The 13856-nt window shown below is 43.6% G+C and overlaps 1 protein-coding gene across 8 annotated transcripts in view; it reads left to right on the top strand.

Annotated features, from left to right (window-relative positions):
• Positions 1-13856, top strand: part of UBR4 (ubiquitin protein ligase E3 component n-recognin 4) — an 80950-nt gene that overhangs the window by 13290 nt on the left and 53804 nt on the right. For all 8 annotated transcript variants that reach the window (XM_030507613.1, XM_030507615.1, XM_030507616.1 and 5 more), the window contains 21 exons: positions 64-149; positions 1395-1564; positions 2174-2456; positions 3324-3456; positions 3864-3943; positions 4563-4691; positions 5381-5563; positions 5791-5913; positions 6004-6233; positions 6883-7007; positions 7563-7660; positions 7785-7942; positions 8683-8892; positions 9886-9987; positions 10846-10946; positions 11142-11340; positions 11528-11716; positions 12035-12098; positions 12511-12702; positions 13332-13402; positions 13529-13676. In XM_030507613.1, the coding sequence (XP_030363473.1) occupies positions 64-149; positions 1395-1564; positions 2174-2456; positions 3324-3456; positions 3864-3943; positions 4563-4691; positions 5381-5563; positions 5791-5913; positions 6004-6233; positions 6883-7007; positions 7563-7660; positions 7785-7942; positions 8683-8892; positions 9886-9987; positions 10846-10946; positions 11142-11340; positions 11528-11716; positions 12035-12098; positions 12511-12702; positions 13332-13402; positions 13529-13676 (3074 nt within the window). The remainder of the gene's footprint in view (positions 1-63; positions 150-1394; positions 1565-2173; positions 2457-3323; positions 3457-3863; positions 3944-4562; positions 4692-5380; positions 5564-5790; positions 5914-6003; positions 6234-6882; positions 7008-7562; positions 7661-7784; positions 7943-8682; positions 8893-9885; positions 9988-10845; positions 10947-11141; positions 11341-11527; positions 11717-12034; positions 12099-12510; positions 12703-13331; positions 13403-13528; positions 13677-13856) is intronic.

Raw genomic sequence — 13856 nt, forward strand, 5'->3', positions numbered from 1 at the left:
TCATGTGGAAATTTGAAATGAAGGAGAGTAATGGCAGTAAATGGCTTGATCCCTGTCTTACAGGCACGTCCGATGAGGAGTTTGCTGCTGCCTTGTATCACTTCAACCATTCCTTGGTGACCTCAGATCTTCAGTCCCCTGCTTTGCAGGTAAGTCTGTGATTGAATCTATAAATAAAATGAAGAAGTGTTCTGTCTGTTACTGTCTCCACACAGATGTTCCACACCTGGAGTAGTGTGTTGATGATTCCATTTAGCCCTAGAGTATATTCTTTTGCAAACAGCACTTGGAATGTTTTGGCTCTAATGAGGTGGATGACCTTTGCAGTCATCCAGTACAAAACATCCTGCAGAGTGTAAACTTAACATCCAGAGTTCACATTAATCCACTGAACTTTGAAGCTGACGAAAGCTGAAAAGGCAATGAGTTAGTATATTTTGCTTTGGAGAGTTGCCTCTATCCATGCTTTTTTCAAGAGGTATTCCTGCAGATTTGCTTTGCTGTCAGGACTGATGCCAAAAGGCCTTGGAATTCTCTCAGGAGAGAATCAAATTAATCCTTTTGCTTTCATGTGTTGACTCTGTAGCCTCTAGGTTTCTTTGCTGGGTCATGGGCTGACCTGACTAAATATTTAAGTAGAAGCATAAATCTGCTTGCAATCAGTGAATTCAATCCCTATACTTTTTGTTGACTACTGTAGGTTTTCTGCCATATTTAAAATACTCTGATGGTTTGTGGGTTTTGTTTTAAAGCAGTTGAACTTTTCAGAAATCTGCCTTTTTACTATATTTGAAAAGCAGCAGCATTGCTGTGATCACAGAATCGCAGAATGGTTTGGGTTGGAAAGGACCTTAAAATGATCCAGTTCCAGCCCCCTGCCACAGGCAGGGACTCCTCACTAGACCATGTTGCCCAAGCTTCTGTCCAACCTGGCCTTGAGCTCTGTCAGGGATGGAGCATTTACCACTCTGGGCACCCTGTGCCAGGGCCTCAGCACCCTCACAGGGAAGAACTTGTGCCTTATCTCCAACCTGAACTTCCCCCATTTAAGTTTAAACCCATTACCCCTTGTCCTATTGCTCAAAGAGGTCTTCTGAATTCTTAGATACTGAACATAGTAGCACAATCTCTCCTGTGGTGATACTGCAGGAAATGAGTAGTGCTCATTAATGCCATTTTTTATGCATTGATGTTAAAGTTGCAAGTTTATTGTATTTCAGGTGGCACAGTGACAGCATTCCGTGTCCCTTGGTAGCTGTGCTCTGTGTTTGAGATAGGAGAGGGATTGCTGTGTGAACCCTTAGGAGCTCGGAGAGCCCTGCTGTTTGTTCACATCATGCTTTTAAAGCATCAGACAGGATTTGCCTCTTCTTAACAAGTCTCTTTTGTTCCAGAACACACTTCTCCAGCAGCTGGGAGTTGCCCCTTTCTCGGAGGGCCCGTGGCCTCTCTACATCCACCCTCAGAGTTTGTCGGTGCTCTCGCGACTTCTCCTCATTTGGCAGCATAAAGCTACTGCCCAGGGAGATCCTGATGTTCCAGAATGCCTTAAAGTCTGGGAAAGGTGAGATACTTTTATGTTAAGTTGAAAGTCATCTCTTAAATCTCTTTGTTTTCTATCAAGGGCAAATTGTCTGGGACCAGCATAACCAGTGTGTGTGTGTTCTCTGAGTGGGGATGGTGTGTGATGTTGGGAGGAGCAGAGGGTCAGTCTGTGTGTTGCTGGAGTCCTTCACTTAGACCATAGGAAAGAAAACCTACAATCAGGATTTAAGTGGGTGAAAGCTAAATCCTGGTTTTAAAAAGGGAATGTCTCATTTCAGCAGTTTTCTGGTAAGTTCTGTTATGATGGTGCCAAGATTTTTGCTTTCTGCCATAGTGTGTAAGTCTCTGCTAGGTTTAGCTGACTTGAAGCGGGCAGCCTTTCCTGTGGGAACAGGTTTGCATCTCTCTTTCTTCTTTTGAATGGTTGTTCATATTTTCCATCACAAGTAGGTTTTACTGTTTGCACCATCTTATTCCAATACCTCATGTAGTGATAATCAGTGAAATTGCCAGTGTTAGAAGAATAAGCAGAAAAGGAAAATGATGAAAATGTTTCTCCAGCCTAGAGTTAAGAAGGATCTAAGCCAAGAGAAAAGTAAACTTCATAAACTTCCTCTCCTCTTGTCAGGTTTGTGGGCACCCTGAAGCAGAATGCCTTGCAGGGGACTCTTCCCAGTGACACAGAAGATCTGAATGTTGAACATCTCCAGTTGCTGCTGCTTATTTTTCACAATTTCTCTGAGAGGGGCCGCAGATCCACCATGATGCTCTGTATCCAGACAATTGTGGAGCTGACAGGGAACATGGATACCCAGCAATCTTCTGTCCCACTTATCGTGGCACGTCTCCTCTTGGTGTTTGACTACCTGCTCCATCAGTATTCTAAGGCCCCTGTGTACCTCTTTGAACAGGTAGGATTTGATGTCGTGTTCTGGCTATTTAATTGGTCACCCAGCAGAAATGTGTAACAGGCAATTGCTTGGTGTGTTCTGGTCTCTTCATGGCCTTTAGGAGTAAATTGGGTTTGACGTTGTTACCAGCTTTTAGAGTTATAATGTGTGATTAAACTACAGTTGCTGAGTCCTAGCAGCAGGTTCTGTTTGAGTGTGAATTCCTGGTGTAACTCGTGTCCTAATGAATCCTGGTACGGGCAGGATGAATGCCCCATCTTATCTTTCAAAATCTTGAGTATTTGGGTATTGAGGCACCATTTCAGGAACACCTTGTACACTGTGTCCTTACGTTAGCTTTTCACTGTTGAGGTTTTGGTCACTGTTGTCATTAATGGGATGCTGGTGTTTTGTGCATGGCTTTTTCAGTGGGTAGAAGCTTGACCATTGATTTTAACTGCTCACTCCAGAATAAAAATCATCAGAGTGGACAAGGGGTGATAGGTTTAAACTTAAACAGGGGAAGTTCAGGTTAGATACAAGAAAGAAGTTCCTTACTGTGAGGTGCTGAGGCGCTGGCACAGGGTGCCCAGAGAAGCTGTGGCTGCCCCATCCCTGGCAGTGTTCAAGGCCAGGTTGGACACAGGGGCTTGGAGCAACCTGCTCTAGTGGAAGGTGTCCCTGCCCGTGGCAGGGGTTGGAGCTGGAGGAGCTTTAAGGTCCTTTCCAACCCAAACCATTCTATGAGATAGGGTCTGGAGCTTCCCTTGGAAGCTGGGAATGACTGTGTTTTACCAACAGGGTTGTGGTGTTGGTGGTTGTATTTCCCCCCCATCCCTAATGACAGAGATGCCACGGGTGGTTTTTTGTCTGTGTTTTTGAACTTAGGTCCAATACAATCTGCTGACTCCACCCATTGGGTGGGTGAGTGGGTCCCAGGACAGCAGCAGACGAACGTCTGTCCCACTCTATCACGGCTTTAAAGAAGTGGAAGAAAACTGGACCAAACACTGTTCATCAGGTAACAAAGACGATGTAAGGAATTTTTGATTCCCAGATTTGCTTTTACAAATCCCGGAGAGCCCTTCCTGTGCTCTGGTATAGCTTTTCCTGCTTCTAATGGGCATAGCTAAAAATGTGATAATGCAAGAAAAGTTGTATTAAACAAAACTATTGTCATCTAGGAGTATGCTGCAAGTAACTGAAAATAAATATGGATTTATTGTACCAGAATTGTAGGAGTAGGAAAACCTTGGCTGCATATACCATAGGTTACAGCACATATAGCATGCCATGGAGCAAGCTTAGTAGAATCTGGTAGTAGTAGTCTTAATGTGAAGGGTGGTGGAGATGGAGGAGAGAGTATAACACAATACTGCCTGATTAAAACCATCACTTGGAACATTATTTTCTGTCCTCACGTTCCAGATGCAGTTCCACAGCCCCGGTTCTACTGCATCCTATCTCTAGAAGCTTCTGAAGATGATCTGAACCGTCTGGATAGCACGGTATGGCAATTGCTGTTTTAAAGACCTTTCTGTTAGCCTTTACGGGCCATGCAGATTTGATGAGTGCCAAGGAAGATAGACAAGAAGGGAAGAGTTGATGAAGCAGAGACACCAGAAGTTTTTACTAAGTGGAGAAAGGGGTAGTGGCTGGATAAGATAATATGGGTTTGCTTTATGCACCTCATTTCAGGGAAGCCAGTATGCAAAGTCTATGAAGACGTGTTGGACTACTTGTAGTAGTGCTTGTGATTCAAATGCATATGCTGTGACAGAGCCCTATCATATCCGTGCTGATTTTTCCGTGCTGCTGAAACATCTGCAGCAAAGACACATGGCATTAGAATTATTTTCCCATAATTTAGCTCCATCTTCCTGGGTTTTGTTTCCTCACTAAATTTGTTGCCATCAAGGCTATGGGCTTGCTTCGTGCATGCTCCCTTCTAACCAGTTCATTGGTGCTCTGACTGGGGAGAGAGATTCCCGGCAGAGCTAACTTCCTGAAGTTCTATTTTGCATAGTTTAGGTCTATGGGTGTTCTGAACACTTCAGAGCTTGGCTGTGTATAAACACAGAGCTGTGCAATTGCAAAGCAAGGATCCTGACACATCATTTCTTGCAGGTTTGTGAGGTCCTTTTCTCTAGGACTACAAAGTATGATGAGCTTTACACAGCCCTGACTTCATTGCTTGCTGCTGGGTCACAGTTTGATACACTCAGGAGGAAAGAGAACAAAAATGTCACTGCACTGGTAAGACTATTGCTGTAACATTGTTTTCAAACTTTTAAGCAAAATATTTAGCTGAAGTTTTTTGGACAGGGTTGGAGTAATGAGGAACTTAAAAATCCCATAGCTAGAGGCAGCATGTATGGTGGTGGTACATCTTATGAGTTGCTAACTCAGAACATGTTTCAGACTTGCCCTGTGTCCTGGTAATGCCAGGAGGTCTGGCTAGAATGTGATGAAGCAGAGAAGAAAATTGTGTAATCTTTCGTTTTTCTTTTCTCCTCTTTGTTGCATAATTACATAGAATCCTAGAATGATTTGGGTTGGAAAGGACCTTAAGATCATCCAGTTCCAACCCCCTGCCATGGGCAGGGATATCTCACACTAGACCGTGTCGCCCAAGGCTCTGTCCAGCCTGGCCTTGAACACTGCCAGGGATGGAACATTTACCACTTCTCTGGGCACCCTGTGCCAGCGCCTCAGCACCCTCACAGTAAAGAACTTCTGCCTTATCTCCAACCTGAACTTCCCCTCTTTAAGTTTAAACCCATCACCCCTTGTCCTATATGACACAAACTCAACTGTGGAATGTGTTCATCTCATGTGGCACATCTACAGGAGTCTGAAGTCTTTGAGGAGATCATTTCAGTAGCTGTAATGGTTGAAACTGCAATCTTTCTTCCCTAATTTGTCCAACTGTTACTTGTGTTTAGGAAGCCTGTGCACTTCAGTACTACTTCTTGATCCTGTGGAGGATATTAGGGATTTTGCCTCCATCCAAAACCTACATGAATCAATTGGCCACGAACACACCAGAGATGAGTGAATGTGATATTTTACACACCCTGCGCTGGTCTTCCCGCCTGCGAATCACGTCTTACGTCACGTGGATCAAGGTACAGCCTCATCCTTACAGGGGTGTTTTGGGATGTTGTTGAAAGTAGGAATGTCAATGCCTTGTTTTTTCCATGCTGACTGCATGTGGGATTCATTACATGGGTGTGATGGTGAGAAATGGGAACTTGTGGCCGTGTTCTCTAAAGCTTTCTAGCCTGCTTATTGGCAGAGTGGTTAACTATAGAGTGCTTCTGAAGTGTGACAGGTCTATTTTTGGCATCTGTAGGATCACCTGACCAAGCAGGGCATGAAAGCTGACCATGCTGCTTCTCTCATTGAATTGGCCTCCAGCAAGTGCAGCTCAGTGAAGTATGATGTGGAGATAGCAGAGGAATACTTCGCTCGACAGGTAAAGGTGGTGTGAATGCAATTTTGTATACGGAGCTTCTGGTTTGGTGGCATGATTTGCACTTACTGCTCCATCCCTTTGTATTTTAAGATCTCTTCTTTCTGTGGTGTTGACTGCACGACTATTCTCCAGCTGCACGAAGTTCCCAGTTTACAGTCCATTTACACCCTCGATGCTGCAATTTCCAAGATTCAGGTTTCTCTAGATGAGCACTTTTCCAAGCTAGCTGCAGAGACTGATCCACACAAGTCTTCAGAGATAACCAAGAACCTCCTCCCTGCTACGCTACAGCTTATTGACACCTATGCTACGTTTACCAGGTACACTCTTAGGATCACCAGTAGGAATACAGTTTTCTTGTGTGCATAGGGCTTTCTTTGCATTTGGTTTGTTGTTTTCTTAGAGGTAGGTGCCTTTTTACATTATAGTCCAGTATAATTACTCTTGACTTAGGTCCTCTATAGTGTTCATTGTTTTAAAAGAAGAATGAATAGCAGCTTCTCAAGCCATGTGTATGAAGTTATTGTTTCCAAGCATCCTTCTTGTCTGATCTTTCAAGGCTTTCTTGCAAGCTTGCAAACCCAACTTTTCCTCCAAAGATGAAACCTCCTCTTACCACTGTCTAGGATAGTGCCACTTAAGGTTCTTTCAATATTGAGACTGTCAGACCATCAAGAAAGAGAGGGGAGGTTAATTCTTACATTAAAAGTCTGAAGTCTTCCAAACTCTTGTTAGAACCTATGGAGAAGAAAGCAAAAGTAACTGAGCTTTTTCTTTTGAGTGGTCACTTTTCCTGGTAGGTAGCTTAAAGAAGATAAAAGCCCAGAATTCCCTTAATGGTGAACTAAGAACACAAAGTGTGGGGCAGAACTTCAGGAGTTTGCTTTCTTATCTGTCACTATATTGACATACTTAGTTCTAAAAGGCAGAGCTGATTCCTGAGATGCATCCTTTCCATCCTGAATGCAGATCTTACTTGCTACGGAGCCTCTCTGAAGAGGGCTCCACTGAGAACAAACCCTCTGAGGAGAAGCTACGAGGTTATGCTGCTGTCCTGGCCATTGGATCCAGCCGTTGCAAGTCCAATACTCTAGGTGAGGGTACTGGATGGTTCAGATTTCCTCCTCTGTGTAGGTAAAGCTTTGTACAGTGCTGCAGACGTTCAGTTTCAAAGCTGTGTATGTTGGCTAACATTCTCAACAACGTTGTTCAGGTGAGTGCATTATCCTGTCAGCAGCAGGCTGGGAAGTCTTTTCCTTTAGCATCCCAACAACTGAAAAAGTTGGGCAAACCTTGAAAGAGCAACTATCTTGTGGGCTTACCTGCATTATTGAAATGCTTTTGTAACCATGTTGATGCTCTGGTGGGAAGGGGAATTCTGAAATACTGATATGTTGAAGACTGCTGCAAAAGAGTATTTTTGCCATGTTTTCTGTGGTTTTAATGACGTGGAAGAAACTTGGAAGCTCTTGCAAACTTAAGGATAATTTTGACTTGTCAAAAGCATAAAACAGTGGAATTACACCTCAGTTTAGCTCCAGCTGTGTCTTGAATAATGATCTAGTTTTAAAATAGCATTGCAGAAGCATTCCAGTTTTCAACAGGACCCATGAAATGACTCAGTGTTTATGATTCTGTATTAACTGCAGGTCCAACACTTGTTCAGAACCTGCCATCAGCTGTGCAGACTTTATGTGAATCATGGAACAACATTCATACAAACGAGTTTCCAAACATTGGCTCGTGGGTGAGTCCAGCTTTGTGGATGGATCTGGTGTGATCCTAACTCCATAAATCACTGGGAATGGTGGGCAGGGTGTCTTTCTGTTAACGATAAATGCTCTGATGTCTGCGTGTGTCTCAATCCTTAGCGCAACGCCTTCGCGAATGACACGATCCCAGCAGAAAGCTACATCAGTGCAGTTCAGGCTGCCCACCTCGGTACTCTCTGCAGCCAAAGTCTACCTCTTGCAGCTTCCCTAAAGCACACCCTTCTCTCCCTGGTCAGGCTCACTGGGGACCTCATTGTGTAAGTGGTGCTTTCTAGATGGCATTCTTGCTGTATCCATCTGTCTGCTCCTGGGAATGTCTGTCTTCATCAGCCCCTTCAGGTGGAATGCTTAGTGAACTGGTACTATGCTTGGAACTAAGTCTTTAATGGAGTTACTCTTAGTTTACTAGAAGTATCATGTATTTAAAATTCCATGAATGAAAGACAGCCTTTTTGTCTTGATTTGCTATCTCTAGAAGTCAGACTTCCTGAGAGAAAGCTTTAATACAGTTTTTCAAATAGGAACTTGAAGAAACTGGGGTATAAACTGAGACAATTTGGATCTAACAAATACATTTGTGTTTAGTTATCATTCACTTGTGTGATGTTTTCGAAGCACAAGGGAAAAGTGAAATGAAAGGATTTTTTTTCCAGGGACTTACTCTAAGATATTCTGAAACAGAAAAATAGTTGTTGACACTGCAGATGAGTCCAAAACCATAAGTTTTCACTCTACCAGTAAGTGGTAGAGTGAATGTCTAGGAAAATGTAGTAACTGTTCATATGCAGAAGAAATGTGTAGAGTTTTCCAGATGAAGACTGTTTTTCTGAGGGGAAAAATGGCTGAGGCAGTGTGTTTATCCCACCTTTCTAAGGTGGGTTTTATCACTAACTTCCTCTAGACTTGTGCCTTACTTGTGTGACTGCTCATTTATGCAATAAGGGTGTTCTCTGATACATCATGCAGAGAATTAACTTGTTTGCTTTTTCTTTTCAAGCTGGTCAGATGATTTGAACCCACCACAGGTGATTCATTCCCTATTGCCCCTCCTTTTGGAGACCAGCACAGAGAGTGTGGCAGAAATAAGCAGCAACTCCCTGGAAAGGATCTTGGGCCCTGCAGAATCTGATGAATTCCTGGCACGAGTCTATGAGAAATTGATCACAGGATGCTATAACATATTAGCCCATCACTCTGATCCAAACAGGTAACGGGCTGGGTGGCTTGTGGTTCTCCTCCCACAGAGCTGTATACAAAGAATTACTACAGTATGTTTAAATATCAGTGTCTATTGAACAGCTCAAAGGCGAAAAATAGCTTATTTTTATCTGTTGAAGACTTGTATATTTGCAGACTAAAAGTATGAGATGTCTTATTTCATTACGAGAGTTTCCAGCACTGCTGTTCAGGCAGTGGGGATTTGAATCATCTCTTGTAAATCTGGATGGAGCACGTTTTGTCTGGATAGTTTTTTATTTCAGCAAATAGAAATTTATGGAAATACAAGCAGGAAATCAAAGCTGCAGATGCTGACCTAACTTGCTTTGTATTCCTTTGTCTCTGTTCTTGCTGTTTGTAAGGATGGCTAATCCCTGCTTTATCACAGCAAACTAGGCAGATTTTGCCTTCCCACCCCTTACTCACTGTATGTATAGAGGGAATAAGCTTGGTGCACAGATGTTGATTCTACCCATCTGAAACATAAAACCATTAGGCATGATGATGCTGCATCTTTTTAACACTGATCCTCTCTGGGTGGAAAGTATTCAGAGGGAGATGTACTGAGCCTTCTGGTAGAGGATGTAAATGTAATTGGATTTTACTTGCAGAGTGCTTTGTGGAGTGGGGCTGAACGCAGGAGACTATGGAAGCAGTAACACTAGGAGAGACTTACAGTGTAAAAAGAACAGCCATTTATAGGACTTTGTCGTGTGAGGTGTCTGAAAGGTCTAGATTATTCTAGGTTTCTGACTGCAGCTGTGCATCATGTGCCACCTTTTTCCTGAACATTTGGTGGATTTACTGTTTAGGGATGGTCGCTCATCAATTATTTTACTCCAGCCTTTTGGAAGGAGAGCTGCTTTCAGTGAGCAGAAAATGTATTAGACTTGTATTAGCAAAATGGATCACTTCTTGACTCTCTTAATTGTTGGAATTGCTCTTCTGTATTCTGATTTAATTTGCATCTTTTGATTCTCAGTGGCCTGGATGAGTCCATCCTGGAGGAGTGTTTGCAGCATCTGGAGAAACAGCTGGAGAGCAGCCAGGCCCGAAAAGCCATGGAGGAATTCTTTTCAGAAAGGTGAAATATTCCTGAAATTTGTAGCCCAAGAATTTGATTATTCTTCCTTTTCCTCTCAACTTGTCACTGTCAACACCTGAGGGGTGTTAATGCCATTGCACAGGAGCCATGTAAAGATAGGATACCCTACACACAGTGCAGGAGAGTGTGAAAAGACTTTCTGTGTGGGAGAGGACCTAGGTCTTTGTCACTCCAAATGAAATATTCAGTGAGTCCTCACCGGTGAGTGATCACCACTGGGGAAACTTGTCAAAAGCATTAGAAGGAGGGTTTGAGAAGTGCTGGTCTATGAGGCAGTCACAGATCAAGCTGCAAAATCCCAAGTTCTCTCAGTGCTTCCTCAGGCAATAGGTTGGTAATTTTAAGGGTGGAGGTGGGGTGTTGGCCTGACTTAAAAGTATGAAGATAAATCGTGGTGGAAACACATGGCACAGCACCGTGTTCTGAAGAGATGTGAGGGTGGACTGGAGGAAAGGTTTTCTCTGTCAGAAAGCCACCCGTTCTCTGGTTGTTCTCTCTACTTGTTCAGCAGTTCAGAACTGAAGCAGTCTGGGGGCTGTTAACATGGAAGGGAAAAACAGGCAAGAAAATCTTGGTTTGGAAACCACTATAAGCCCTTTTGAGACTTGTTCTGTGGAGACTGCTGGTATGCACCTCAGGAGCTCATGAGATTTACAAGGTTTAGTCTGAGTTAAGGCTTCATTGTTTGTCTGAAAGCAGTTTCTGTGGCTTGGCTGCTGAGCACTGTTAAACCAAACCATTGCCAGTCTTAAACAGGAGGGCAGATACAAGGGCAAGCGTAAAACCAGGAATGGGTTGTATTTTACAAAGCTGACTTAATTTCCCCTCTCCATCCAGTGGAGAACTGGTCCAGATCATGATGGCCACAGCCAATGAAAACCTCTCAGCCAAGTTCTGTAACAGGGTGCTGAAGTTCTTCACCAAACTCTTCCAGCTGAGTAAGTGATTGTTGAATCTCTTCTGTCCTGCCTTTGTCCGCTTTATACTGTTCTTATATTAGACAGTGACATGAAGGTGCTTGAAAGAAAAGCTGTAGGAGGAAGTGGAGTGACAGCCTCACACTTTAAATGGAAAGCCATCTTCAGACACGTTCACTGTGGCATCTGTCACTCACCAGCCATTTTCTCCCCCAGCTGAGAAGAGTCCCAACCCCAGCCTGTTGCGACTTTGTGGCTCTTTGGCTCAGCTGGCTTGTGTGGAGCCTGTACGTCTCCAGGCCTGGTTAACCAGGATGACCATGTCCCCACCCAAAGATTCAGATCAGCTGGATGTTGTGCAAGAGAACAGGCAGCTGCTGCAACTCCTCACCACTTACATTGTTAGGGAAAACAGGTAGAGTACGACCTTTGTCACTCCTTTGGTGGGCTGGTCAGTTCTTTTGTTCTCTAGATGTGCAGATTACTTGTGATTTGCTGATGGCTTCTTGTCCTCAGCTTTCAAATGAAGTGATGGGGAAGGCATGGGTGATGTGGGGCTTATTTCAGTGGGTGATGTACCTGTCTTTGTTCTTTTTGATCAGCCAAGTTGGAGAAGGTGTGTGCACTGTTCTCCTGAGTACTCTAATACCAATGGCAACAGAAATGTTGGCCAATGGTGATGGCACAGGCTTCCCTGAACTGATGGTCGTGATGGCAACTTTGGCTAGTGCAGGACAAGGTGCAGGACACCTCCAGCTTCACAGTGCTGCTGTTGACTGGCTGGGCAGATGGTAAGAGCCAACTGTATGCTGCTAGTTGTTAATTTGCAACACTGAATTCAGGGACAGAAGTTCATGTTTACTGATACACACTTATTTTTAGTTTATTTTTTGTTGTTTGGAATAGAAAGTGTCTGAGAGAGGCTGATCTGTGTGTGCGTGTCCCAAGAACAACCATATGTTTTGTCTTTTCCACTCTTGATTGATTTAATTACTGCATGTATACATTTCCTATTGTTAATCTAAAGCAAACTCAATGCTTGAAGCTATTGGTCAGAGTTTGTGCTTCCAAAAGACTGCAATGGTCTTACCCACTGTTTCATGTTACAGCAAGAAATACCTGTCTCAGAAGAATGTGGTAGAAAAGATGAATGCAAACGTCATGCAAGGGAAGGTAAGACGTGAATGTTGCTTAACTTGCAGGAATTAATCTCAGGCAGGAGCTGTACCAGCTGTCCTGGTTTGGCTTCATACAATCATAGAATGATTTGGGTTAGAAAGGACCTTAAGGTCATCCGGTTCCAACCCCCTGCCACGGGCAGGGACACCTTCCACTAGAGCAGGTTGCTCCAAGCCCCTGTGTCCAACCTGGCCTTGAACACTGCCAGGGATGGGGCAGCCACAGCTTCTCTGGGCACCCTGTGCCAGCGCCTCAGCACCCTCACAGGGAAGAGCTTCTGCCTTATCTCCAACCTGAACTTCCCTGGAGTGGGAAGTTTTAAAGCGGTTTGGTCAGGGGGGGACTGTTCTATGCTCTTATGGGATCTAAGTATTGCCTCTCATTTTCATTCATCTCGACTTCACAGCATGTGACTATCCTGGAGTGTACATGCCATATTGTCTCCTACCTGGCTGATGTCACTAACGCACTGAGCCAGAGCAGTGGCCAAGGACCAAGTCACCTTTCTGTGGATGGAGAGGAGCGGGCGATTGAGGTGGATTCAGACTGGGTGGAAGAGTTGGCAGTGGAGGAGGAGGACTCTCAAGCTGAAGATTCGGTAGGCAATAGGCACAGTCAGTGCTGCAGATGAGTTGAAGATCTATTTTGCAGCTTCCAAATCAGTATTCCTCAGGTTATGAATCAAGATTTTGTTGTTGTTGTTTACTCCTAATGTCAGAATGAGTGAAGAACTCCAGCTGTCAGATCTGGAAGAGAATATCTGTCATTTCTGCATAGATCTGCTGACTGTGTAATGTCAACAGCAGTTAAATTATTGGGGTTTTTAGAAAACAAAAAGGAAGAAATGGAGTAAGACGGGTTTGTTCCTGTGGGTTTCTTTGTCAATTACTAGCTTGTATATCAACAGGCAGCTTAGATTAGGCTTTTAAGTGCTTTTGGGTGGGAAACCCAAGCTGTTATTAATGCAATCTTTAAAATTTGTCATCCAAAATACATTATTTTTCTTACTGTTTTGTTTTTCTGATTCACTCTTTCATGGTGCTACAAAATGTTCCCATCTCCTCTTTCCGTGTGGTTTGATACCAGCTGCCTTCTTTTAGTGAGGTGCTGCTAAAACTTCCTATTCTCAAAATGCACATTTAGTGTCTGAGGATCGTGTTCTGTACCATGTGCCTTTACTGTAGCTGCAGGTAGAACACCTTTCTGAAGCAACTTTCTTCTTGACAGGATGAAGATTCTCTTTGTAATAAACTCTGTACCTTCACCATCACACAGAAAGAATTCATGAATCAACATTGGTAAGCAGCCCAAACTTGTGTTCACAGTTCCAGCCTGGCGTTTCTGGCCATTGAGAAGGAAACATGCAGTCTGTGGGCCTTCCTCAGGCATTGGATCTTCTAACCCATCTGGCTTATTTTGTGCAGGTACCACTGTCACACTTGCAAGATGGTTGATGGGGTCGGTGTTTGCACAGTTTGTGCTAAAGTTTGCCACAAGGATCATGAAATTTCTTATGCAAAATATGGATCATTCTTCTGTGACTGTGGAGCCAAGGAAGATGGCAGTTGCTTGGTAAAGTGTCTTCATGTCAACATACAAGCTGGTTTTAATTCAGGTTTAAAGTCTTTTGTGGAGGTTTCTGTTCTGCAGTGAGTTATGTCATGATACAAGCGTGTTAAGAGTGCTAAGACTTCAGCAGGATGCTGTTATGTTACTTCTTTAACCTTGCAGCAAAGAGAATTGCACTTATTT

This window comes from Strigops habroptila, chromosome 16 (assembly GCF_004027225.2).
Source record: "Strigops habroptila isolate Jane chromosome 16, bStrHab1.2.pri, whole genome shotgun sequence".
In the NCBI taxonomy this organism is placed as follows: domain Eukaryota; kingdom Metazoa; phylum Chordata; class Aves; order Psittaciformes; family Psittacidae; genus Strigops; species Strigops habroptila.